We start from the raw sequence: 26,983 nt of genomic DNA, 5'->3' as shown, positions 1-26,983 counted from the left end.
GCAGGTCAAATGTATTTGAATCAGAATGGCATAGAGTTGGTGAGCAGAGCCCTGTGGGACTACTCTGACTGAAGAGAATCTCAACAAAGGCAATTATCCAAGAGAAATAGCCCATCTCTCAGCCGGCATTGCTGCCCTGAAAGACTTTGCTTCCCCAGCCCACGTTTATCAAGCATATACTCTGTGCCTAGCCCAGTGCATCCGGCTCACCGTTCTTCAAGCTCAATGAAGGCAGCAAAAGCAAGAGAGAGCACAGCCCATGTCTTCATGAAGCCCAGGATCAGGGTGTGGTGGCCAGGCAGCTGCAGAAACACTTACATTATTTTCTTAATCTTTTTCAAGTCTATGCAATGTCTTCCTACTGACTATTTAACTGTCTACGGCAGGAGTTGGTATATACCAAATCTAACCACTGCTTATTTTTGTTCATTCTGAGGCTTAGAATGGGTTTTGCCTTTTTAGATATTGAGAAGAACATCATAAAATAAAGAATGTATAACATAATACAAGAAAGTTTGGTGAAATTCAAATGTCATTGTCCCCTCAGAAGGCCTATGGGCTCACCACTACACCCATTCATTTTGTGTTTGTCTCTGGCAACAGAGGATACAGAGGCAGAGGTGAGTAGTGGCCACAAAATCTTGTTTTCCAGTGCACAAAATAATACTTTCCGGCCCTTTTATTTATCATGGTTTATAGCATAAGTAGCAGTGTGGCCTGTGGAATCTAGCAGACTTGAGTTAGTATTCTATCTGTGCTTCTTATCTTTGCATTTCTGATCAATGGGAGTAATAACAGTATTCACAGGCTCCTTTGTGGACTAAATAAGCTGTTGTAAATGTAGCATAAAAACCAATGATCTAGAACTAGTATTGATGCTCAATAAATACAGTACCTTCATCTACCTTAATTATACACAAATATAATTTCCTATGTAGGCATTGAGAGACTAGAATTGCATGGGTTAATCATACTTTCAATGACAGACGTGTGCCAACAGGATATCAAGGCTCATATATAGACTTACATAAAGTCCATTGGAGACTTTGCATAAGATCAGAATCGTCACATCTTTACTCAATGCTTTCTTCCCAGTACTTAGTCTATGGCCTTTGGTAGAGTCTCAATATATACTATTGAGTGAAAGACTTCATTTTCACATCCAGTCCTCCTAATAGTTTGTGTTGCCATCCAATGCTTGACCCCTAGAATCATATAAACAAAATGAGGCCCCAAATTCTCCCAAGTTTCACCATGTAACTTTGGGTGGTGTATCACTGGAAAATTCAGATAATGAGAAAATATGATGTATTGGGATGTCTTCAGGATGGAATGAAATTGCAGTTGTGGCATACATCTCTGCGTTGCAAAAGAAAGAGAAAGGCACAAAAACTGAAGGTGGGCATTCAAGTCACAACACTGACATTTTAGAAGGCAGGTATCTTCTGAATTCTGTCTCATTTGTTTGGTAGTAAGCAGGATATTCTGACAGGGTCTGGAAATAGAAAAAGTAGAAGAAAAATTCCAAAGTGCAAATAGGACCTAGTAGCAAAAGTTAGAACTTTGGGGACAGCTTCGTAAGTGGGACTGTAGGGAAATGGATATGTAGATTTCCAAACAAAACAAGGGAAAGGGAGACCAGACAGCCTTGGGCATTGGTGTTTCTGGGCAAATGCATGATGGTCATGAGGGAACTCTTCGGCTGGACTTGAAACATTGAGTCCAGTCAGGTCTGGAGACTTGATAAGAACAGATCAGACTCTGTTATAGTATAGCCCACCTTTGTTACATACACCTCTTTGCCCCCTTCAAAACTTATTTGTGGCTTCAAAATGCTCTAAATTTATTCAGTAGTGACTGAATGATAATGCAAAGGAAATATAATTAATAGTATTAGTAATTCAATCCACTGCATTGTTTTAATCTTTTTGTTGTTGCTTGTGGAACTTAAATTCAGGGCCTGGGCACTGTCCCTAAGCTTTTTCCACTTTTCTACTATACCACTTTGAGCCATAGCTCTACTTCCAAATTTCAGGTAGTTAACTGGAGATGACTGTCTCATTGCTTTAAACTACAATCCTCAAATCTCAGCCTCCTGAATGGCTAGGATCACAGGCGTAAGCCACCGGCACCCAGCTGATTTGATTTTTTTCAAATGTTCCTCCCATTGGTTTTAATGCTCTTCATTTCCTTTAACATAAGCACATATTGGTTATGTTAAGGACCATCCATTGTCACAGAGTGAAGGAAGGTTTTTGCATGTGTCAAGAGCCCAGTACTGCATACTATCACTAGCAACATTGAACCTCTGTTTACCCTGTACTGAGCCCTACACTAATATTTTTCATGTCTTGGTCTCACTTTTTCCTTACTCTATTCTTTGTAAGTAGTATTGCACAATTTATTCAAATTTACTGTTGATCAATAGCAAAGCCAAGATTGAAACATAGGGCTTTCTGTCACTCCCCACTGTCATGCTGTGCACATGTGACTTTTGTATTCCACAGCTGGAAGAAGGCAGGGAAGAGAAAGCCATGGTCTGTTGTTATCACTCCCTAAAGTTTCTGTGATTAATGAGAACTGGAACAGATCAGACCCCAAAGAACATCTGGGAACCAGCATGCAAAGGTACAAGGGACAAGAACCCATCAGCCAGCTTATGAGCACTAGGTTGGCTGTGCTGGACCTGGTGAGAGGAAGAGTAGGTTGACATGACTCTGAGGAACAGCCAAGAGCTTCCTGGACTATGAAGAAGGGTTGATACAAAATGAATTTTCTCCGTTGCATAGTGATAGAGACAGTAACCTGGCTGAGAATATCAATCATTTTTTGGTATGTTACATATGAATAATAATGAATATTGTGCAATTAATTTCTATTTATCAGTCTTTTTATTCAATGGTAACTTCACAAGAGCCATCCCTTGCATGCCAATGAGGTATTTATTAATGTGCTTTGCATTGCTTGATGTACACACTTGGAAGGACTTCCCCATCCCTCGTTTCTGCTCCTCTCTCCTAATCCTGTCACTCCTTCCCCATACTCATCTCCTTGGCTCCTGGCAGCTCCTTCTGACATCAAAGGCTGTGGTCCAGATGACTCTGGAATGCAGAGCCAGGGGGGGAAAAATGAGCACTGAGCATCATCACTGCTTTTCCTTACTCCTTGCTCCTCCATTCCCTCCTTTCTTGAGGATTATTGCCAACAGACTCAATTAAAATTGTGAGTTAAAAGAGAAAATTGACAGTGTAATTCTTCACAGAGCAGAATATCTCATATGGGAAGTTTGCTTTTAGGGGAAAACTCTATTTCTGCATCTACTGCACACATCGCAGCAATGACCCAGGGAGCATACTCTGGGACATACCTGCCCCAGAGTCACTCAGACAAGGAAGTGTCAGTGACCCAGGTCTGTCTGTCTAACCCCAACATAACTTTCCAGCACCAACACCTTCTGCCTGAGGCCAAGAAGCTAATCCAGAAAGATTTTTCTGATGGTAACTTTTATGACATCTTTTACATTGAGTCAGGCAATCATTTAACAAAAGATAGAATTTTAACTGCATTATTTCATTTGTCCTGGTGAAAGAAGGTACTTGACAGGCATCCACCTATCTCCACTTGTACAAGACAAGTGACCTACCTTCTTGAGAAGCCCATGGGTCTTCGTGTTAACTAGCTACTTCCATGTGCATGGCAGACAGCACATTTTACAACTAATCATTCTATAAATAGTAATTAAGCCTCTGTTGAGTACTGCTGTGTAGGGCCACTGGCTTATTTCAAAACTCAACTCATTGTTTCATTTGTCAACTCATTTGGAAACATCCTCCAAGTTTGCCTGCTGAGCCTGTGAATGGCACCAATGTGTAGTGATGACATCATCTCTGCCCTAGACATTTCTGAGGGACAAGTGGAAATCAGCACCTAACAAGATGAATAATGTAATTGGCTCACCTTGGTGGAAAGGAGATGCCAGAATGGGTGGTGCACTCATCTGGGAGCATCCTGGAATGCGTGTAAAGAGAAAGATGGGAAGAATGGGGATCACAGAGAGTGGAGGATATGTAAAAGATGGGGATGGGTTCTCTCGTGCACTGTATATGCAGATCAAGAATCACCTGGACAGTGGCTGTCACCACATGTGAACATTTAGGTGTCTATGGCATATAGGAGGCACCCCCCCCTCAATTATCTGTCCTTCCCACCTCCCAAGTGGGGTGAACAGGAAGGAGGAGGCTGTGAGCCCCACACAAACCACTGATGGTTCTTTTGGTGTCGGGCTGCCTTCATGAATGACAGCAGGTGCATAATGAAGGAGCCATGCTTTTCTTTCCATGCATACCCGCTTTGTTTAAGTTTGACTTTGTAGAGAACGTCTTGCCCTTTCCAGAGCCCATGTGCTCATCACTCCATCAGCACCAGCTTACATTTAGCTGGTCAGAATCATTCAGCCAGCCACACTGTCTCACACACTCCCCTCACCCCCAGTAGGCAAATGAGACATTATCTTGTGCAGCCAAGCATCTGGCCAGACTGGTAGCAAAAGGCAGGCTCATCATTTGTGGGGAAAAAATTAGGATCTCCATGCCAACAAGCAGGTCAGTAGTCTGACTTCTCTAGAGCTGTAGTCATTGTCAGTAGTTGGTATAAGGCTCAGGGGACTGAGATACCCTTGTATTCCTGCCTGGTCACATTGTCCTGGAATTAATGCATCTACCTCCCAGTTGGTCCAAGCATTGTATTGTGTTGTTTCGTGAAGTGGCGATTTTAAAACCAATGTCATGGTATAGTGTTCCTTTGTAATGCCGAGAAAAATGTCTTCCTGAAAGACACCAGCTAGAGAATCTAATACTAACACTACTTTTCCTGCAGGGGCCTTAACAAGCCCAGATATCTTTTTCAGTTGATCATGAGACACTATCTTGCTTCAGACCAGGTCTTGCAAGAAACTCAGTGGCCTGGTGGATATACTGGACAGAGGAGGTACACATTCCCGTGGGCATGATTTATATATTGAGTCTTCATCACCCCTTCCTAGAATGTTAGGTTCATAATTCTGTGATCTTATGGAAATCTTTGCTCCATGTCTGCTGCCTCTTTAAGAATACCAGCTATTATGTTAGAATTCACCTTAACTCAGTATGACTTCATCCAAATTGGATTATGCCTGCAGACTCTGTCGCTAAACTGAAGCCACGTTTACAGGTACTGTGGTTAAGGCTCAGGTATATCTCTTTATGGGACTGGACATCCCCCCATCTGTTAGTGCTTTTGCACAACTTTTTGTGGTAAGACACTCTTTGGTTGAGAGGAGGTGTTTGCAGAATCACTCCAAGTCACCATGGTTAACCAAATGTTAAACAAATGAGCCTAAAAAGTGAGAAAATCTGAGATGTATTCAAGGAGATTGAAAGGGGATAGTTGAGATATGGGGGAGACATATGGCAATAGAGGAAAGGTAATGAGTAGCAACGATGTAGTCCTTTGACCTTTTTGACTTTGTGCTTATTATTTTACTTTGGGCCTCAGGAGAATGTGGCTGGCATGAGGCATGGATCCCATGACCTTCTTTGAGGTTTCGCCTTTCTCCTACCATTTGCACTTTTTCAATGACCCAAAGACCTCGACTGAGACCCAACATCCTACTTGTCACCACCTCCCTCTGGGAACCAGCTTTCCATACCAAGCCTTTGGGACATGTCCTAGGCCCAAACCTTAGCATTTTCCTGTTAAAGCATCCAGAGCACTTTCAATTCTCCAGAGCAAAAACCACTATATTCTTTATGTGGGTGTACTTAGCACCTACCCTGTAGAAGCCTCTCAGTCAGTATTTATTGAATGAATGGAGTTAAATGAATGAATGAGCAAATGTTTTTATAAGATTTAAGCAACCTCTATACCTAATCCCATTCACATTTTCAAAATACCCAGCAAAGTCAGCCAAAGGACTCTGATGAATGGATTTTTATTCATTCTTATTTTCTCTCCCTCTCTCCTTTCTGTCTAATCTCCTTGTCATTCCCCCCCCATAAAGTGCTTTTAGGAAGGAAAAAAAATTTTAAGCAAAAAGTAGAATACAGAACCTTTTTTATATGATCAAAAGTGAATACCAAGTAAAATCAGCAGGGGATTTCAAATTAACTAGTTTTTAATAAACTCACCTTATTGGGTCATGCATGAGAGAACTCGAATGCTCCAAAGCAGGGAGCAAAGTTATTGATCTCAAAGACCATTTTCATAAAACTGCGAGGCAAGTCTGTGGGTTCCACACCTCCCCGCAGAACATAGTACCCACTCTATGTCCATGTATACTATCTCTGGCTCTGACTAGCAAAGCCACAGGAACTACCAGTGGACTGTACTTCATCATCTTGGAAAAGACCTTGCAGTAGAGTTAGAAACTGAGCAAATGTAACCAGAGGCCAGAGGGAACTCAAGGTAGAGAGAGAAGCTATGTTCTACTACTTTCCATTGAGACTCAGCAACTGTTTTGACTTAATGCCACCATTTCCTAACTGATTCAACTCCTTTAACCATGCTTCTCACAACACTTCTGACTGTCCTGCAGAATGCCAATGTGAAATAAAAGGTTCAATCTGAGCTTGCTTCATTGGAAACATGATCAATATGGACATTGGTAATGGCCAGACCTAGCTTGATTCTTTCAGTTGCCTCAAGCATAAAACTAAGTGGCAGTAGCAGAGACAGAAGGAGCCACTGTGCCACCTACAATTCTAGCTACTCAGGAGGCTGAAATCTGGGGATCTCAAGCTTCTGCTCAGCCTGAGGTATAAAATGCATGAGGCTCTTGTCTCCAAGGAAAAGCAGGAAGTAGAGGCGTGGCTCAAGTGATAGTGATAGCTTGAGCAAAAAAGCCAAGTGAGACCATAAGGCCCTGAATTCAATCCCCATTATCTACATACACATACAAAAGGAGGAAAGACAGAGGACCCATAGAAGGAGAACTTGGTCTTAACTAGGTTTTCGTAATGCAATTTAAGGCATTCCCTTTACTGAGTAAGTCTTAACAGAACACCTCTGGGACTGACAGAGGTGACTGCACATCCTGACATGTTCTGTGAGTGAGCTAAGATACAGAAAGAAGAGAAGATACCAGTCATACAGGAATGGAAGCTGGCATGGGTTAGCTCAGAAACACTATCTCCATTTAAACCTTTCTGGGCTCCAAATAGCCACCACAACCACTTAGAGGAGATAAGGCCTACCCTAGCCAGACTGACTGCTTCTTCATGAAGGACAGGGAGGTCTGATGTCCCTTGGCATTCTCCCAAGTTTCCAGAGAACCATCTGGTGTTGGCCTATGGTCGTCTCTAGTGATTCCATGTGTACTTTCTTTTTTTTATTTTTTTTTAAATTGGCCGCAGGACTTGAATTCTGGGCCTGGGTGTTGTCACTGAGCTCTTCAGCTCAAGGCTACTTTCCTACCCCTTGAACCACAGCACCACTTCAACCCATGTGTACTTTCTTTTCCACCTCGAGCTGCTGCTTGATTGTGGCTTTAGGCAAGTGTTTTAACTGGATCTCTCCCCTGCTTTATGTGGATGTCCTTATAGGCACACTTCTTTGCAGTCTCTGTTTGTCACCATCACCATACCCCACTTGAAAGAGCAGCACAACTCAAGTGGTAGGATTAATTTTGCCCCTTACGAGTTACATGTGAGCCTTAGTTTCTTTATCTGTAAAATGGATACAGTTCCATCTCCCTTGAAGATTTGTCCTGAGAATCAGGTCATGAAATTAAAAAAAAAAATACCTTATCTCTCTAGTAGACCCCAGTCACCCCTTCATTCCAGTCATCTTCATCATTCCTATCATGTGTAATTACAGTTACAAAAAAAATCATAATACAGCTCATGCTGTATTCAAAAACAATTTTGAAAATCGTTCTTTTCTCTCCTCTCTGCATGGACACCATCTTGCTTGTCCTACCATCTTGGCTACTGAGTTATTTCTACCTGTTCCATTTGGGAAAGAGAAGTGCTGCCCTCTGAACAGCACATGCACCTGTCTACCCTGGACCAGATGTTCCCAGGAAAAGCCTTTGATTTTTAATTTATTTATTCATTTATTTATTTTCTGTGGTCTCTTAAGTTCTAGTCTTGACAGCTGCAGGTAAAGCCCTGCTGGCCCTAAGATCACAGCCAGCTCCAAGGAGAGGCCCTGTCATGGCTCATACCCCAAGCCTCTGTACAGAGCATGCACAGGCAGGGGCAAGCTTCCCACTCCCAGACACCAAGGAGAAGTTTGGAAATAGGCAGAGTATGTGAATGCCTGACAAAGGCCAGAGTCAAGCCTTGGGGCACCACTTTCCTTCTTCTTGACAGAAGAAAAACAGTGTCAATAGCTGACCTGGGGCTATTGAAAGCCAAATCTATGTAGCTTCAGGTGGAAAAGTCCAACTTCAGACAGACCATTTTCATTATTTTAACCAGTGTTCACTTAAAAAGCTTGCTCCCAGCCAGGCACCACACCTGTAATCCTAGAGCTCAGGAGGCTGAAATCTGAGGATGGCATGGTTTGAAGATAGTATATCCAGAAGAAGTATATAAAGCTCTGAGTACCCATATGTAATTTGCCTGAATATTATTGGACTATTGGGAATGAAATAAGTTCAGTTCAGTGAATGAACTCTGTAGTTTTCTATAACTATACTAAAAATCTATAGTTTCTATGTAACAATTATATAGTGATAGGAAATTTCTATAACTACTATTTATTAAGCCTTTCTGTGCCCTTCAAACTTGCTGTCATTAATTAGGACATCTCCCCAGCACCACAATAAGGTCAATAACTAGTTGAGGTTGTGTTTCCTTGAGAACTGTTGTATTTCACCTCTTTTTTAGACATTTACACTTGTTTTTTTCCTGGGAATGCTGGATTTAGCTCATTTCCCAAACTTCTAACCTTTGGAGAACCAGGCAGTTTTTCCTCACAGCTTCTATCCGTATGACTATCATGCATCCTGAATGGAGTCTTTTATGTACAGAATCTGTGCACAGATATCCCATGGTGGGCTTTCTTTTCTTTCACATGATTGTTTTTCCTTCCTCTGGTTGCATCTCACAGCTGGCATATCCTACTAATCATCCTGGTTATAACACTGTGAACTAATTGTTACCTCAAACTTGAGAGGAGAATGGGCCTGGGAGTCTGTCAAAACAAGTGTCTAGTGCACAAGCAGGGACTTTGAAGGCATTTGGAGTTAACAATCAGCTCGGGCCAGTCAATTAGTTACCAGGTATGAGCATTAATGATCACTACATCCTTAATGGATTAATGGCCACTGTTACTATTGGTTAGTTTATTGGCTTTTTTGGTGGTGATGGTGTGGTGATTTTGGGGCTCATGACATCATCCTGTTAGCTCATCAAATGGTATACCACTTTAGCCATCCTCCCAGTCCCTTTTCCTCCCAGTTTGTTTTTCAGATCATTTTCCCCTGGCCAACCACAAGTAACAATCCTTTTAACTGCAACCTCCTGAATACCTGGAATGACAGGTGTGCAAGCATCTGGTGAAACTTGTTTATGAGATGAAGTCTTGCTCACTTTTTCCTAGAAAGACCTCAAACCACAATCCTTCTGTCTCTATCTCCTAAGTAACGTGGATAGCAAGCCTGGGGCCACCACACCTGGCTCTGGGCACTTGGAAAGATACAGTCCTCTGAGTCATTTTGGAGTTAACGATCTCAGCCTTCACTGTGTTGCAAATAAGGGACACCATGCCAGTAGCTTTTTTCCAGGGTCACCTTGGTGATACTATCAGAACTTGCTTTCCCATCCGGCCATGATTATGTGCACATAGCTGCCCTTTGTGGGGTAGCTTTATTGCCCTGTAGGCTCAAGACTCATTTGGTTACATCCATCTGGGGGTTTGAGGATACTTATTGAGTGAATAACTTAAGGCTGTGCAAAAAAAAAAAAAAAAAAACAAGTGTTTTTTCCCTGCTGGACAACTCCATGGAGCCTCTCTTTAAACTTGAGAAGAAGAAGAAGGGGAAATAGGCCATTACCTTCTTAAGCTCCACTTTGCCCCTATGGTAGGAAATATCTGTCACCTGACAAGACACTTAGAGAAACCACTGGCCTTCAGGGAGATGCCTGCCAAGTTTGACCTTCACTCTTCCTCTCTTTCTCTCCTACATTCTCTAGGTGCTAGTGTAGAAGCACTTATTTGAGGAAGCTTCTTAATGCTTCTCCTAGCTATTGCATTTTCCCTGTCCTTCAGCTTCCTTCCTCTTCATCTCAGGTGTCATATCACTCTTACCCCTAAAAGCAAGGACTGGCCTTGTCTCTTGGCTACAAAGCAAACTTAAGGGCCCAGGTGTGAAGAGAGGAGAGTAGCAGAAGGAGCCAGTGCACCTTTGAATAAGGCAGATATAAGTCTAGATGTTGTTGGCTATGAATTACACAGTTATCTAAGCCCCTCAACGTCGCCACTCATAAAATAAGATGACAAAAATATATCTTGTAAAGATCTTGGGAGCATTGAAGAAAATCGTATGTACAAAAAAAACACAAAAGAAGACATTCAGATCTTTGTGTACTTTCCCATTTTTTTCACAGCCATCATATATTTTATTTCAACTCTGACCAAGCACCCCTCTTCTCAATGGTAAATATTCTTTTTTTGGCCAGTCCTAGGTCTTGAACTCAAGACCTGGGCATTGTCCTTAGACACTTTTTACTCAGTCTAGCACTCTGCCTCTCGAGCCACAATGCAACTTCCAGCTTTTTCTGTGTATGAGGTTCCAGGGAAGTGAATGCAGGGCTTCATGCATTCTAGGAAAGCATGCTACTACTAAGCCAAGCACCAGGGCCATCAATATACTTCTTGTCCAATTACACTGGAATAATTGAAAAGTCTGATTAGAGTCTACTTTTATGTCTCATGTGAGAGAATCAGTTTGTTTCATACTTAGAATCTTTGAAGAATATGTACTAGATATCAACTACCATTTTTCTGTTGCTTGGAGTTTCATCCAGTAACTATTCTACTGAGCAGGACTGATGGGGACCTGCAGGGGTGGCTATCCCTAACAACAGTGCATGCAAGAAAACGCTCTTGCCTCTTCCTATTTTGAGCTCCAGGCCTTCTCTGCACCCTGTGACCTACCTGCTCACCTAATCCAAAGTATATTTCCCTTTTTCAGTTGTCAGTTGGACTGCACATGATATTTAGTTGCTTTAACATGTTTAATAAATGGTGTCCACAGATTTGGAGTATTTCTAGACAACCTACCACATATATCTCACATGTCACACATATACTTACCTCTTCCAACAACTATTATTACATTAATAAATTATCAGCAAACTGTGTATTACAACAGACCCACGTTAACCACTGCAAATGCATTGCTTTGTGTTTCTCTTATTTGTTAAATAAAGATATTGAAAGAGAAAACTAATAAAAATAACATAAAAAGTGTACAGCAGGCCACCAGTGGCTTACATGTGTCATCTTAGCTACTCAGGAGGCTGAGTTTGAAGATTTGAGTTTGAAGCTAGCTGGGGAAAGAAAGTTTGTGCGATGCTTACCTCCAGTTTACTACTGAAAAAATTGGAAGTAGAGCCTTGATTTAAGTAGTAGAATGCTAAACAAGCAAACAAAAATGTTCATAAACAGCACCCAGGCCCCTTAGATTAGGCCTAAAGATGGCACCCCTGCCCCCTCTCCAAAAGACTAAGATGTTAGGACTGAAGTTCAGAGCCAGCCTTGGCTGGAAAGGCCATGAGACCCTTATCTCCAATTAACCACCAGAAAGCCAGAAGTAGAGCTGTGGGTCAAGTGGTAAACTAGCCTTGAGAGGAAAAACCTAAGGAACAGCACTCAAGCCCTGAGTTGAACAAGCTCCAGTGGACACACAGACACACACACATTTACAGTCTGATATAGACACTTCACTGAGGTCCACTAAGGGAGGAAAACAAAAATCATGAAAGGAAGGTAACAGGAGGACCAAAAAAGCTCTTGCTACTAGCTTCTGTGGGAACACAAAAGACTTGGAGCTCATGTCAGAGGCATAGTACTGGCATTCCCTTTCAGAGGCACAAGGAGGCCTAGATACATAGGGATAATCTATAAACCATAGAAGCCTAGACCTTGTGGCAGGTCCACATGACTGGCCAGTAGCTAATAAGACATACTTAGCATTCAGTCAGAGGGGAGATATCGTTCCTCTATAAAGATAAATGGGATACGTTGTACAGGAACCAGGTTCGAGCTAAACTAAGGATCATGACTTTGGGGAAAATACGGGAGAGAACCTAATGCTTGTAGGAATTGTGCTATGTCTCATGTGCACAGTAAGGTTTCTTATTGACGCTGATAAAATATTCTTAGCGTAAATTTCCATTTTAACTGTGCATATGTTTGAGCCCAGTGGCATTACTTCAACTTCTATGTGGTGCAGCCCTCACCACCATCCATCTCACTTAATCCTTGCAACAGTCCTTGAATCTGTGCTTCTTTCTCATCCCAAGGCCATGACGTTTTAGAGATGTAATTTAGCCCCATACCAAATACCTGATGAAGCCTGGGGCTGTTGTCTTTCTTCCTCTCCAGCTTCCTACCCCTCCCTGTGAAGCCACAAAGGTTGAGGTTTGGACGGGAAGGATGTTGGATGTCTTGGTGATGATCCCTCCTCTGTGCACACGCTGTGCTGAGAGGCCACAGCCGTGATGCCAGCGTCTCCTTGCCTCTGCCTCAATGTAGGGTTTTGTTCCTCTGTGCTGTGCCTCTGTCCAGGTGTGATTCTCCTGCTTCTGGATAAGCTTCGGAAGATGAAATGGGAACAGATGTGGAGGCTGACGGCAGAGAGGGAGCTTATGGGCATGCTGTCTACATCCTTGGCTGACCAGGTGAGTGCCCAGGTGGGAGGCCTCTTACCTGAGTGCCCTTGGGTTAGAACATAGTGTGTCGTTGCTGTATCCCCTACCTGATGTAGCAGGAGAAATGTGCTGTGGGGTTTTTTGAGGGCATATTTGTTGTTATTGTTTTAGTACAGGGTCTACCATAGTGCCCAGGCAGGCTGCAAACTTGCAGTCCTCCTGTCTAAATCTCCTGCAAACTGGGATTATACACATGCATCATCACTCCTGTCCAGAAAGATTTATTTGACCTTATAATTTTGAAGGTTTTGGTCCATGCTCTATTGACCCTATTATTTGGAGTCCTGTCATAAGGAGAAACATGTCCTAGATGAACCAAACTGTTTACCTGGTGACAGAAAGCAAAATTTTGCAAGAAACAAGAACAGACTGGAGTCTCACAAATTGTATCCCTAATGATTTAAGGACCCTCCACAAGGCCCTATCTCCTAAAAGTTTCACTACCTCAGGGCCAGACACAATGGTACATTTCTCTAATCCCAGCTACACAGAAGTCATAGGCAATAGGACTGTGATGTAAGGGTGGCCCCAGACAAAAACAAAAGACCCCATCCAAAAAGTAAGGACTCGGGGTATGGTTCAAGTAGTAGAGTGCCTGTGCACCACCCATGAGAAGCTCTGGGTTGAAATGCTATGAATAGAATTTTCTCCACTGGAGAGCAAGAAAGGACCTGGGCCCAAAACTATTAACATCTATGCCTTTGGGGAGGATTCCAGACTCTAACCACAGCAGTTAGAAGCTTCTCAGGAAACCAACAAGGAGAGGCGTCTGAATGCATTTTTCCCTTTTTATGTCTCTGTGAACTAAGATATACTTGCTCCATATTTTCCAGGCTGTAGCAACAGCACTATGCAGTAGTAGTTCATCCCTCAGACCAATCATTTTCTCATTCAGCAGATGATCACTAAGCCCTGTGTCTAACAGGATTAAGTGGAAGAAGGATGGAAGATCCAGCCATGACAGAAGAATAGTGGAATCCTGAGCCTCACAAATGCTTAGTGAATTGAAATAGAATCATAAGTGGATTGCAAACTACTGTTTTAGCAGACGGCCATTTTTACTGGCTGCCATCTTCCTGTGAAATGACATCATCAGTGTAGGCTGACCTGGACCTCAGGACCCTACAGGGCCCCAGCATATTCCAGGACAAGACTGCCATTGCCTGTCTGACCAATATATTTTAACAGTTGAAGCTTAGCTTGCTGTTGTGACCCCATCATGGTGTTCCTGAACTTGGGGATTACTTCTAATAGAAGGGCAAACTCCTTAGCTCCAGAAACCACCCTTTTTTTTTTCATCTAGACACTCTGAAAAAGTTATTGAATCATACCAAACCCTTAACAACCACAAATTTAAAACACTAATCTTTTCCTCTTCTTCTTCTCATTTTTATCTTTTTAATAGTACTGGTGTGTGAACTCAGGGCTTATGCTTACTGAGCTCATGTTCTACTACTTGAGCCATGCTTCTAGCCCTGCTTTTAGGTATTTGGGGGTTTGTTTGTTTGTTTGTTTGTTTTGGGGATGAAGTCTCAAGGACTTTTCTACCTGAGCTAACTTTGAACTACAGTACTACTTTTCCGCCTGTGCTATCTTTGAACTATAATGCTTCACATCTCTCAAGCTGCCAGAATTAGGAGTTCAAGTCACCACTACCCAGCTAGCTCCACTTCTCTCTTTGACTAGGAAAGTCAAGGATTCCCATCTTTGATCTTGGATTTCCCAGGGTAACTGACTTATATTTCCAGCTTGCTGTGGTATCGATAAAACCTTGTTGAGAGACAAAAATGATTTCTCTAGGCTTTCATCCAAAGAGCATTCACTAGCCACATTTTCTTTCAACTGCCTGCTTCTGTCAGATTCCTACAAGGTTTTCTAATACGACAGAAACAAGAAAGTCCTCAGGATGACTTCACTATTTTTAAGTACTATGGTTCAATACTCCCCAAGGAATCCAAAACTGATCTCCTCACCACTCTCTGAAATTCAGCACCATGAATAAAGAGAAAACTTACTTACTCAGGGCTGTCTCAAATATAAGGGGAGAAACTTCCTGGCCATCGTCTATTTTTGAGTCAGATAACAATGGCTTCAGTGTAGCTCCTAAAGCTAACAACATGTGTCCATGTCCAGACAGGCTAGTTTTTTCAACCGTCTCCTGCCATGCAGGCCTATAATTCACCTCCTGGCACTCTTCTGTCAGCAGCTACTTAATAAGCACGACCCTGTTGAAGAGCCCAAAGCAAGTAAAAACCTCCCCCAGACAAGGCAGATTTGAAAACAGAAACTATATACTCTAAACACTGACACCTTCAGGGATCTAAGTGTTATCTGCCACCACGCCCAAGAAAAGCCCAGGAGAGAGCCACCAAGAGAAGCCATCTGTCATTTGTCTCTTCCCTCTGGATGGGTTGAACCACTTGTCATGATGCAGTTTCCTCTCCAGGAGGCTCAGGATGGATAATACAGGGCTCCCGGTTAGGACAAGAGGAGAGACCTCATTTATTATATGCTGGCAAGCACAGGAATGTTACCCTTGCCTGCTGGTTAATGTTTTAGGAAACCAGTAGGTCTCGGGAGCAACCAGGAGCATTCCCCCATCTCTGTCCAAACATGATCACTGGGTTTGTAGAGATTAGAAGTGAGAGAAATGCCTACAGTGTGAGTCTGTGTGCAGAGTAGAACGTTCAAGAGATGCTCTCCCCTGGAAAATATGGTGTCTTGAGAGCCAAAACTGTAAACTGGACCCACCAGCCACCTTGACTGCATCTGCCTTTTGCCCCTCAGGATATCTTCAATGCTGTCATCAAGCAAAACCCCTTCCTGGTGTATCAGCTTCCCTGCTTCTGGAATGTGCAGCTGTCAGACCATACCCGCTCCGAGCAGTGCTACAGAGACGTGTCTGATCTGAAGGTGGGTTAAGACAGTCTTCAGAGGTGGAGCGAGGACCCCACAATAGGCAGAGGCTGGTGGGGGATGCAGGGATTGCAGGGGTGGGAGGTGACGTGTAAGAACATGGATAATGGCTGCAAGCTTATACAAAGTATGGTGAAAAAATGGGGCACAAGAGAACATAAAGAATGTGCTGTGCTTCTCTGTTGGATGTTCTGTCAATAGGGGAGTGTTGTGCCCGTGTTCGGTCTTCTAGAATGCATAGAACCCCTAGAGTAAGAACCAGCTTGTGTGGTTACTTTTCTTGCCATCGACTGCCTGCTTGACCGGTGCATCCCTGTCCCCCACATCCATTCGTTTAACTCAGATAAAGCACAGCCAACTCAGTGCCAGGTGCAATACAGATAAGTGTGGATAGCTCCTACTTCTAAGTCACTCATGGCTTCAGAAGAGAAATATGTAAGGAAACAAATATAATGAAATTCAGTTGTTAAGTGTAGGGAAGTCTGTGTGGAGAATGCATACATTTCTCAATTTTCTTCCCTCAGAAGGGACAGTAACAGTTTGAAAGCCTTCCTCATGGCTCATTGGGTACCAAGCCCAGTGGTGTGACCTGGCTAGGAGAGAGATGGAGAAGGGCAGATGATATCTGCTGCTATAGATAATGCTGCCATAACAAACTGGCTCAGCTGTTGATGAGCTTACATACAGGCTGGATGAATCCCCCTGGCTTAACCAAGTATCGGTGATTGGCTTCATCTCTGATGGTTTTGGTCAGGGACAGCTCTGCTGTTCTGCAGTGTCTCCTCTGTGCTAGCTGTGTGTCTCCTGGGCTAATGTGTTTTCCTAGCAAGGTGGAGGTAAAGAAGAAATCTTAGGGCACAGAATGAAACCTTAGTCACTGTTGTTAATGACCTACTGGCTAATATAACCAATAGGGCTGTACCCAGAATTAAGAGGTGTGTCAGAGACTCCTAGCTACAGAAGACAAGGGAAGAACTGGCAACAATTGATCAATCAAGGAAGGATTTGTACACAGTTATGTTCAACATCAAGTACACTCTCCTCTCTGGTCATGGAAGACAAAAATTAGAGACATGTGCTGCTATAAAGTCTGTTTCCTTTAAAAACACTGCCCATGTACACAAGAGAAGCAATGCTTATAAGCTGTAAAAGGTAAACAGACTTTAAAGATGTGGTTAATGGTGAAGTAAGAAAGCCAAGGAAGAGTGTGAAGCTGTAAGTTCAACACACACACACACACACACACACACACACACACACACACACACACACACACACACAAAGTATAGTGCATCTGTCCATAAGGTAAGTAAGAGCGCAAAGGCCAGAAACTGTTGTTTGAATGTGCATCCACAGGGGAAGCTAGGAGTACCCGGATGAGGCGTTGAGTCCTGGAGGGATCTGCTGATCCCTGGTGCTTAAAAGGTTGGTATGGTGGTATAAGAAATATAGTTAGTTGAGATCGGGCATGTTCAGGGTGGTATGCAGTGCAAACTCATTCAACCACTATGGAAAGCAGTATGGCAGTTCCTCAAAAGACTAAACATAGAGCTTCCCTATGACCCAGCAATTCCACTACTTGGCATTTACCCAATCATCCAGAAACAAGGACATACTAAATCCACTAGCACAACAATGTTCATTGCAGCACTATTTACCATAGCAAAGATATGGAACCAACGCAAATGCCCCTCAGTTGATGAGTGGATCAGCAAGATGTGGTATTTACACACAATGGAATTCTATGCTGCTGTCAGAAAGAATGACATCGACCCCTTTGTAAAGAAATGGAAAGACTTAGAAAAAAAATCATATTAAGTGAAGTAATCCAGACTCAAAGGAACATAGGCTTAATGGTTTCCCTCATTTGTCAAAATCAGTAGAAACCTTGGGCTCTCCTAGCAGAGATTTACAATAGAACAAAACCTAGCTACATAAGGCCATATAGAATGACGCTAAATGAAAGGACCTCCAGGATATAGAAACAAAAGCCATATAATGAGTGATTGTTGTCCTTAATGTACTATGTTATCACTCATCTCATTGTGGTCCCTTGGTTATCTCATATTGTTACAGTAGTTCACCTTGTTATCTGATATATTGTATATATGCGTATTTGGTTATTTGGAATAGGATAGGGAAGGGGGGAAAACAAGATGAGGGGCAGGGAGGGGAGAGGGAAATGGGGTCCAAGACATGAGAAAGGGTATCAATGTTTGTGAAGTGATGCACCTTCTATCTAGTGAATATAATGTAACACTTCTATTAATTACAATAGAAAATATATGGGAAAAAAAAGAAATGTAGTTAGGCCTTGACTCTGGACTCTAGCACAATCACTTGAAAAAAAAATCAAGAAAAAAAGAAGGAAATGAAAGCACAGAAATAGAAACCACGGAAAAAACAGGGAATGATAATAGCTGGAAAAGGGTGAAATAAATTATGCAAGAGCCAGATCCCAGGGGCTCACAACCATAATCTTATCTACTCAGGGGGCTGAGATCTTAGGATCCACCATTCAAAGCCAGCCCAGGCAAGGAAATCTGTGAAACTCTTAATTCCAATTAACCAGTAAAAAGCTGAAAGTAGAGCTGTGCTCTAGTAGTATATCACCAGCCTTGAGCCAAAAATCTAAGAACCATTGTTCAGGCTCTGAGTTCAATCCTCCAGTACTAGTACACACAAAAGAATTATGAAAAGAAACTATGAAGGAAATGTCTAGAAGAAAGCTGACTGTAGCGATATCTAGCAAATCATTATGAGGAAGGAAGATGGCCACACTTGAAAATGAAATTACCTTATATACATCTCCTGTACAAGAATCTTTATGTGTATGTTGGAGAGTATAAATATATGTACATTTATATATCTTTAATACTTACATATATCCCCATACACATGGTCCATTAGAATTGCAGAGAAAGAAATGGGTGAGTGTTTCTTAACATATTCTCTTCAGATACTATTGTAATTGATTTTTAAATGTGGAAGATTTGAGTTATAAATAACACACTTGATTTATTGGGCAGGTAAAGAATCTAGTTCTTTTTCAAGATTATATATCCTCTCAAACTCACACAGAATATTTATGAAACATTAGCCATGTACCAGACCAAAAAGCAAACCTCAGTACATGTTCAAGAATTGTATTTTACTTTAAATGCTCTGAATAAAGTACAATTAACTAGAAGCCTATTATAATAAAAATTTTAAAAACCTATTTTATTAAAATTGAAAACCCACTTTTAATTTCCTTGCACTTATAAATAGAAATCATAATGAAACTGAATACTACTTAGACTAAAAGAAAATGAAAGTAATACATGTCAAAATTACTAGAATAAATAAACACAGAGGGAAAGTGTGTGTGTGTGTGTGTGTGTGTGTGTGTGTGTGTGTGTACGTGTACTAAAAACAAAAGATGCCAAAAAATCAACCTGCCAGGTTTACTACTTAGTATGATATTGAATCAGCACTAGAATAAATTTAAAGGAAATAAAAGGCAGGACATAAAGTAAGAGCAGAAACTGATTAACAAATTACTTGATATGATTAAGAGTTCTTGGAAAGAGACCAATACAATAAACAAAGCTGTAACAGGATTCATAAAGAAAAAGACAACTCACCAAGGAATGAATAAAGCAGCAGCAATTCAAATTCATTGATTCATTCTCCACAAGTTTTTGTTGTGTGTCAAGATGGGGACAAAGAACGCAGAACCTAGGCACTAACCCTTAGGTGTTATATGTTTGTTCTTGTTTTTGCCAGTCCTGGGCTTGAGCTCAGGGCCTGAGCACTGTCCTTGGACTCTCTCAAGGCTAGAGCTCTACCACTTGAACCTTAGCACCACTTCCAGCTTTTTTCTGTGTATGTGGTACCGAGGAATCAAACCCAGGTCTTTGTGCATGCTAGGTAAGCACTCCACCACCAGGCTAAATTCCCAGCCTCTAACCCTTAGTTTGTTGGCACAAGGGTAGTGCTCTACCATTTGAGCTATAGCTTCATGTCCAGCTTTTGGGTGGTTAATTAGAAATAAGAGTTTTATAGTCTTTGCTGCCCAGGTTGGCTTCGAACTGTGATCCTCAGATTTCAGCCTTCTGAATAGCTAAGATTATAGGTGTAAACCACTGGCACCTGACTCTCAATAATATTCCTGAGCAATTAATTTTCCTGAAATCTAGGCATATAACAAAGACTGAAGTGACTAATCTTCCATTTAATGGAGTTTTCAACCAATAGGTAAAGCAGAATTGTAAAAAGGACTTAGGTTCTATGAGCATATATCAATGAATTTAAAAACTTTACACAAATGGACAAATTCTTATAATTTACCAAAAGTAATGTAAGAAAATAAAACTTATGCATCTGAATTGTCTTCTAGCCATAACACTTTTGTAAGCATAATGTTGCCCTCATTGCTATTAAGTAGATATAAGTTCAACCATTTTTTTAAATCAAATATTTCCAATTCTCAATAAACTTCTCCAGAGTAGGAAAAGAGATACTTTTTTTTAACTCATCTTGTTATGTCTAGAATACCCGTGATTCTAAAATTAGACAAAGGAAGTTACATAAAAGAGAAATTATAGGCCAGTTTTTCTCATGAATATAGATGTAAAAATCTTAAGCAAAATATTAGCTAACCAAATCCAGCCATGTAGAAAATAGATAATATATCTTGACCAAATTGGGTTTGTTCCAAGAAAGACAAGGGTGATTTAGCACTGAAAAAAATACGTAACTATCAAGATCATATTAGTGGATTAAAGGACAAATACCATATAATCACCAAAGTAGATGTAGGAAAGTTATTCGGTGAAATTAAACACTTATTCATGATTTTTAAGAAAACTCATAAATTTCACAGCTATTAAAAATTAATAGTGCTCATTAATTAGCAAAATAGTGGATAGCTCCAGAGCAGCCACCTGTCTGTGGGACCTTAATGGAGGCAAAGGCACCATTACTGACCACTGGAGAAAGCATTCTATTTCCCAGTAATGGTACTGAGATACCATAATAGCCATATGGAAGAAAAATAATCAAATGCATCCCTGTCTCATGCAATAAGTAGAATACATTCCAAGTGGATTAAAGACTTAAATGCAAAAGGCTAAGTTAAACTTTTAATGTAAAAGTAAAATAGTAGTCCTAAGACCTCAGAAGAGGGACTCAGCAAGATATGGGGGAAGGGGTTCCATGCTGGTTCAGCTAATGATCATTTTATGCAAGAATCATAACAAATTTTAACCTTGATTTACTTCCTTTTTCATCAGTAAGCCAGGATTTATAGACTATTGACTGAGTAGTTATTACCTTGCATTAACCTCCCTTCTTTGTGTAAATGCAGACCCCAGGATTATGAGAATTCTTTTTTTTTTTTTTTTGCTAGTCCTGGGCTTGGGCTCAGGGTCTGAGCACTCTCCTTGGACTTTGTCAAGGCTAGCACTCTACCACTTGAGCCTCAACACCACTTCCGGCTTTTTGCTGTGTATGTGGGGTACCAAGGAATCGAACCCGGGTCTTCATGCATGCTAGGCAAGCACTCTACCACTAGGCCAAACTCCTGGCCCCGAGAATTCTTTAAAAAGAAGCAGAAGTTGGCCGGGCACTGTGCCTGTAATCCTAGTTGCTTAGGAGGCTGAGATCTGAGGATCGCAGTTCAAAGCTAGCCGAGACACTGAAGTCCATGAGACTCCAGTTGACTGCTGGAAAACCAGAAGTGGCCCTGTAGCCAAGGATAGGGCGGTAGCCTTGAGCTGAAGAGCTCAGGGACAGCACCCAGGCCCAGACTTCAAGCCCCATGACCCAAGGGGAAAAAGCAAAAAACGAAGCAAAACTTAAGGACTTTTGCAAGCCGTCAGAGAATTCTTTCTGGTTTGTTCCCACACCTCGTAGAATGCCGACTTTTTTTTTAGGAATTTCCTTTCATGGAATTGTTGCAAAGCCTTGTAACTTGCATTTTATGAAACAGCAACACTTTGGGCACTTAGAATTCAGCATATATTCAATTAGATTTCCATTAGATACACCAGAAATAAAACCTCCTTTGGTAGCCAGCCCTGATTACTCCTAGTAAGCACAGAGCTTAGTATATAGGAACAGACAGCCTCCTGTATCATTCTGGGGTAAAGCTTCTTCCTAGCCTTGGATGTCTCCTGCCCTGGGTATCATCAGAGACCTTCTGTACATTCTGTCTGTGCAGAGTGGAGGGAGATCTTTCTGGGGTGGACAGGAAATGCATTTCAGATGAAGTCAGAGGTCACAGCTTCCTCCTGGATCACAAAGATCAAAGGAGATTCCAGGGTGGAGATTGGGTGGGATTCATGTTATGGGGCCACACCTAAAGCCAGAGGAGATGAATGTTATTCCAACTGTTCTATAAATCAGAAATTTTAAGGATCCTGCAGATTGAGTAATTTACTCAAGCAAGTCAAAGAGTATAAGCCCAGGTCCAGAGCTCTTTCCTCCCATCCAGGGCTGAGTCTCTGCTAGGACATAATTCCAGAGAAAACACAGCATGTGATATCAGGATTCTGTGGTGTGCTAGGCAAGCCCTCTTCAAATGGAATGGATTTCAAGTCCAGAACCACAATACCCTTCGTATAACACTGTCTCCTTGGAAGAACATTTTCATTTAAAGCCAGAGGCTTAGAGACTAAATTTTAGATTCCAATCAACTTATAAATTAGGAATTGAGCATGCCTAAAAGAGAAATTCAAAAGCAAAAGAGAAAAACCAGAAAGGGAAAACAAATCATGCTATCCTCACAGGAAAACAGTGTTTTCCTAGAGGGAATTTATAGCATTTGCATAAAAAAGCAGTCCATAACTCAAGTTTCAAAACATTTTCTAATACGGAGAGCCTTGTCAGCTTCCATATCTTTTGAGGAAGATGAGGTGCCCTGGGCATTAACATATTGGACCTGCCACCTCTAAGCAGGCCACAGTGAAAAATGAGGCAGGAAAAATCAGAGAGGGTAATAAGAATGATGAATGGTGAAGTTGATTCTGGAAGATTAGGATGGATTGAGGGAGGAAAAAAACTGCAGTGAGTTTGGAGAAGTTCAAAAATCTAGAATTTCCAACCTTCAGCCCAACTTCTTTCCAGTCCATACCTGAGTTTCGGGGAACGGGGTGTGTTATGGTTAATGAGAAAATACAACAGCTGGTATACTTAAGTCCTTCAAACTAAATAGGTGGCACTAGCCACTCTTCAAGTAGTCTATTTTGGACACTGTTGAAATGTTTTCATGCCTGGCCATCCTTCATATACCAGGCTGCTACTAGCTACTACAAAGCATTTACCATGGGCCAGGCTGTAAGGCCATCACTGAGCCCTTCAGCATGCCCTCACCACATCTCATGTGAGAAAATAGGAAAACAAGCATTGCTTTACAAAGCTGTGAAGATTCAAAGTGATAGGAGCCAACCAGTCATGATCAAACTGAGAGACCTACAGTAAAACTTTTAGTCTTATTAAAAGGAAAAAAAAAAAGGAATGTACCTCTTCCTTTCAGAGTATTTTGAAGTAGACTGGGGACCAAAACAGGTCAACAAGAACTGTTCAAGGGCCCAGGAGATTGGCCTAGTGGTAGAGTACTTGTGTAGCATGCTCTCACCTTGAGAAAAAGAGTCCAAGCACAATGCTCAGGCCCTGAGCCCAAGCCCAGGACTGGCAAAAAAAAAAAAAGAACTGTTCACATCTATCTGTCTCAGTGTTCTATCTCAATATTCTCATTTCACAGATAGACAAATGGGAGGGATGGAAGAGAAGTGGCTTGCTCAAGGTTAAGCACTAGTTGGGGGCCTAGCTGGAATAAGTCCATGGATTTTATAGCATGTGTCTTTTGGACTCTCCTTAGCACTCATGCATTCTTTGTTCATTAGGTAACTTGCAGAGCTTATCACCTCTGGGTTTTACTGATACAGGCAGTCGTGTCATTGGCTTTCTGATACATAGTGGATGGCACTGAGATGAGGTTACTCCTAAAAACATCAGCAAGATTCACAATCACAAGAGCCACTATATTTTTTTCTATTTAAATATTAGCAAAGCACTCAGACGTTTAAAAAAAAAATTTAGCTATAGCCAGGTACTGCTGGCTCCCGCCTGTAATCCTAGCTACTTCAGGAGGCTGAGATATGAGAATTGCAGTTCAACACTAGCCTAGGCACAAAGGTCCACGAGACTCTTTATCTCCAATTAACCACTAGAAAATCAGAAGTGGTGCTGTGGCTCAATGTGGTAGAACACTAGCCTTGAGCTGAAGAACTCAGAGACAGTAGTATCCAGGCCCTAAGTTCAAACTCCACAACCTACCAAAAAAAATTTTTAATAATTTTTTTATTCTGGTTAATAGAAGGGTTACATTATATTCACCAGATAGAAGGTGCATTACTTCACAAACATTGATACCCTTTCTCATGACATGGTCCCCATTTCCATCCCAACCCTCCCCCCCCACTTATCTTCCCTATCCAAAAAAATTTTTTAACTGTAGACATGAGGATTATTTTTTTTTCCAGTCCTGGGCTTGAACTCAGGGTCTGGGCACTGTCGTTGGACACTTTTTGCTCAAGGCTAGTGCCCTGCCACTTGAGCCACAGCACCACTTCTGGCTTTTTCTAAGTATGTGGTACCAAAGAACCCAGGGCTTCATGCATGCTACACGAGCACACCACCACTACCCAGCCCAGAAATGAGGATTTTTTTGTAAGGTGACATCATTTCTGGCTTTATAGATTCTTAACCAATAGAACAGTGTCCAACATCTGTTTGTTAGCTCTATATCAGAAATCTCTTTTCTAAAAGTGCTAGTTTCTCATTCATCACTGGCACATTGAAAGGTCAGACTGAATATTGGTATGTATGTATTTTGTTTTGTTTTGTTTTTCTGAAGTGTGAGATACCCCAATTACCGATCAAAAAAAGAAAAGAACCAGAAGTGGAGCTGTGGCTCAAGTGATAGAGTGCTAGCCTTGAGCAAAAATGCTCAAAGACAGCACCCAGGCCCTGAGTTCAAGGTCCAGGACATGCATCCAAAAAAAAAAAAAGGTGAGGTTGAATACTATTTATATCCATCTTTTCACTAAATCAGAGAAGTGAAAGTCATCTTTACGGGTACCATCCCTTCTGAGTCCTTTGTTTGAGGTCAGCAACTCACATCCCTCTGTTGTGACACTGCTCAGGCCAATAGAGCATTGTAAAAATGGCATGAAATTTTCTGTCTTGCTTTTATGAAATTATCCAAACTGGTTATATCAAACAGCACTTGTGTGTTCTGGCTTCCATTCCTTTGCTGAATACTTAGCAGGGAATGATTCAGTAGAGGAATGTATATAGAAGCTCCCCTTGTACTCATACCCTGGAATCTCTATTTTATTCCAGTTAGAGCAAGCGTATCTTCACTGATTACTTCTCTGCCCTTTTCATAAACTGCTGTCATCATCACCAGAGTCAGATCTACTTTTTCCGAATGGTACTTGTACAGGACACCCTTGCCTTTAATGGTCCCATTCATTCTTTGTGTATTTCCAGAATCCAGCAAACACATCTAAATCCTCTTTACTGCAGCAAATCTATGAAAATTGGTCTTAGATGGGTTTCTTCAGGCCCTCTCATTGTTTTCTCTTCCCACAATCATTGCTGAGAAAGAAAACTTACTTGTGTTATTACTGTATTACCTTACAAATTTCTTTTAACCCAGTTTGCCAAGTCAGACAAAGTGAGTGTTTACTAGTCTTCATCACCTTTTTGTTCGGTTTTGTTTTGGTGTGGTACTACAGCATGGACTGGAGGCCTGGATACTGGTTTTTAGCTTCTTTGCTCAAGGCTACTGGTTTACCACCAAAACACACCTTCACTTCAGGGTATTTATTAGAGATAAGAGTCTCAGGAACTTTCCTTCACAGAAAGTCTCAGAACCAGGGAAGCTAATGGTGGAAGAGCACAAGGTGAGTGACTGGCCTAAATCCTGGAGTCCCAAGGTTTGAGAGTCTGGAGCTTTCATGTCCAAGGGCAGCGCCCAGCTGAATGCATAGTGGTATTGCAGTGAAAATGGATCTTACCACTGATTCACATGTCATTCTCCTCTGGACACACACCCAGAGATAATCCTGTACCATCTCTAGGTAATCTTTAATGCAGTCCAGTTGATACCTACAATTAGCCATCACCACATCCATGGTTGCATCATTCCTGATCTTGACCACAGCTCTGCAAGGCAGTTGCTGCTAATGTCCCTGTTACAGATGAGAGGCTGCTCTGTGACACTAGACAATGTAGCTGAAGTTCACATAGCTGTTACTAGCTGGACCAGGTCTTGCATGTAGGTCTGTTCACTCCTTTTCCATGAATCTTAATCCTGAAGTTGACAAGTGAAAAAATACTTGTGAAAATATTGTCCTCTTTCAAATACTGAACAAGTGGATAACAGAGGGAGCTTAAACACCTGCAAGACAAAAATGACAAGCTATTTGGCCCTTGGACAATGAAAAGAGAGACTACATTTCTCCATTCTGAAGCCTACATTAAAAGGGCTTTTATAACTGATTTACTGTAGACAGATAGAATGTGAGGATTATTGAGACTGTCTGTCATCACCATGATTTCCATTCTTGAGCCAGAGGGAAACTATGGAATACTAACTATTTGCCAGGCATTGTGGCACTCAGGAAGAATAATAAGTCATGCTCCTTGCCAGCCTACAAATTCACTTTCTAATGCTGCCAGGTGCAGGAACGTTAATAAATAATTGCAAAAATATGCAATGAGTTATCTAACAGACTTAGTTGCAAGTCTGTTAGACACTGAGCAAGAAACTGACTATGACCTCAGATGTTATATTAGGATTGCTTATGATCAGAATTAGAAAACACAAGTTGTAGCAAGGTGCAGTGGCTCACGCCTGTAATCCTAGCTACTCAGGAGGCTGAGATCTGATGTTTGTGGTTCAAAGCCAGCCTTGGCACTAAAGACCATGAGACTATTATCTCCAATTAATCACTAGAAAATGGGGAAGTGGTGCTGTGGCTCCAGGGGTAGAACAGTAGACTTGAGCTGAAGAGCTCAGGGACAGCACCCAGACCCAGAGGCAAAGCCCCACCACCAACCAAAAGAAAAAAAAACACAAATTGTGAGCTAAGGAT

General features: G+C 41.6%; 1 protein-coding gene across 1 annotated transcript in view; it reads left to right on the top strand.

Annotated features, from left to right (window-relative positions):
* Large1 (LARGE xylosyl- and glucuronyltransferase 1) overlaps window positions 1-26,983 on the top strand; it is a 449,296-nt gene that overhangs the window by 376,677 nt on the left and 45,636 nt on the right. The window contains exons 9-10 of the mRNA XM_090328589.1: window positions 12,775-12,887; window positions 15,705-15,830. Of these exons, the coding sequence (XP_090184715.1) occupies window positions 12,775-12,887; window positions 15,705-15,830 (239 nt within the window). The remainder of the gene's footprint in view (window positions 1-12,774; window positions 12,888-15,704; window positions 15,831-26,983) is intronic.

This window comes from Megascapheus bottae, chromosome 2 (genome assembly GCF_031878675.1).
Source record: "Megascapheus bottae isolate mThoBot1 chromosome 2, mThoBot2.hap1, whole genome shotgun sequence".
NCBI lineage: Eukaryota > Metazoa > Chordata > Mammalia > Rodentia > Geomyidae > Megascapheus > Megascapheus bottae.
The sequence above is the reverse complement of the archived record's forward strand: the minus strand, read 5'-3'. Positions and strand labels throughout refer to the sequence as shown.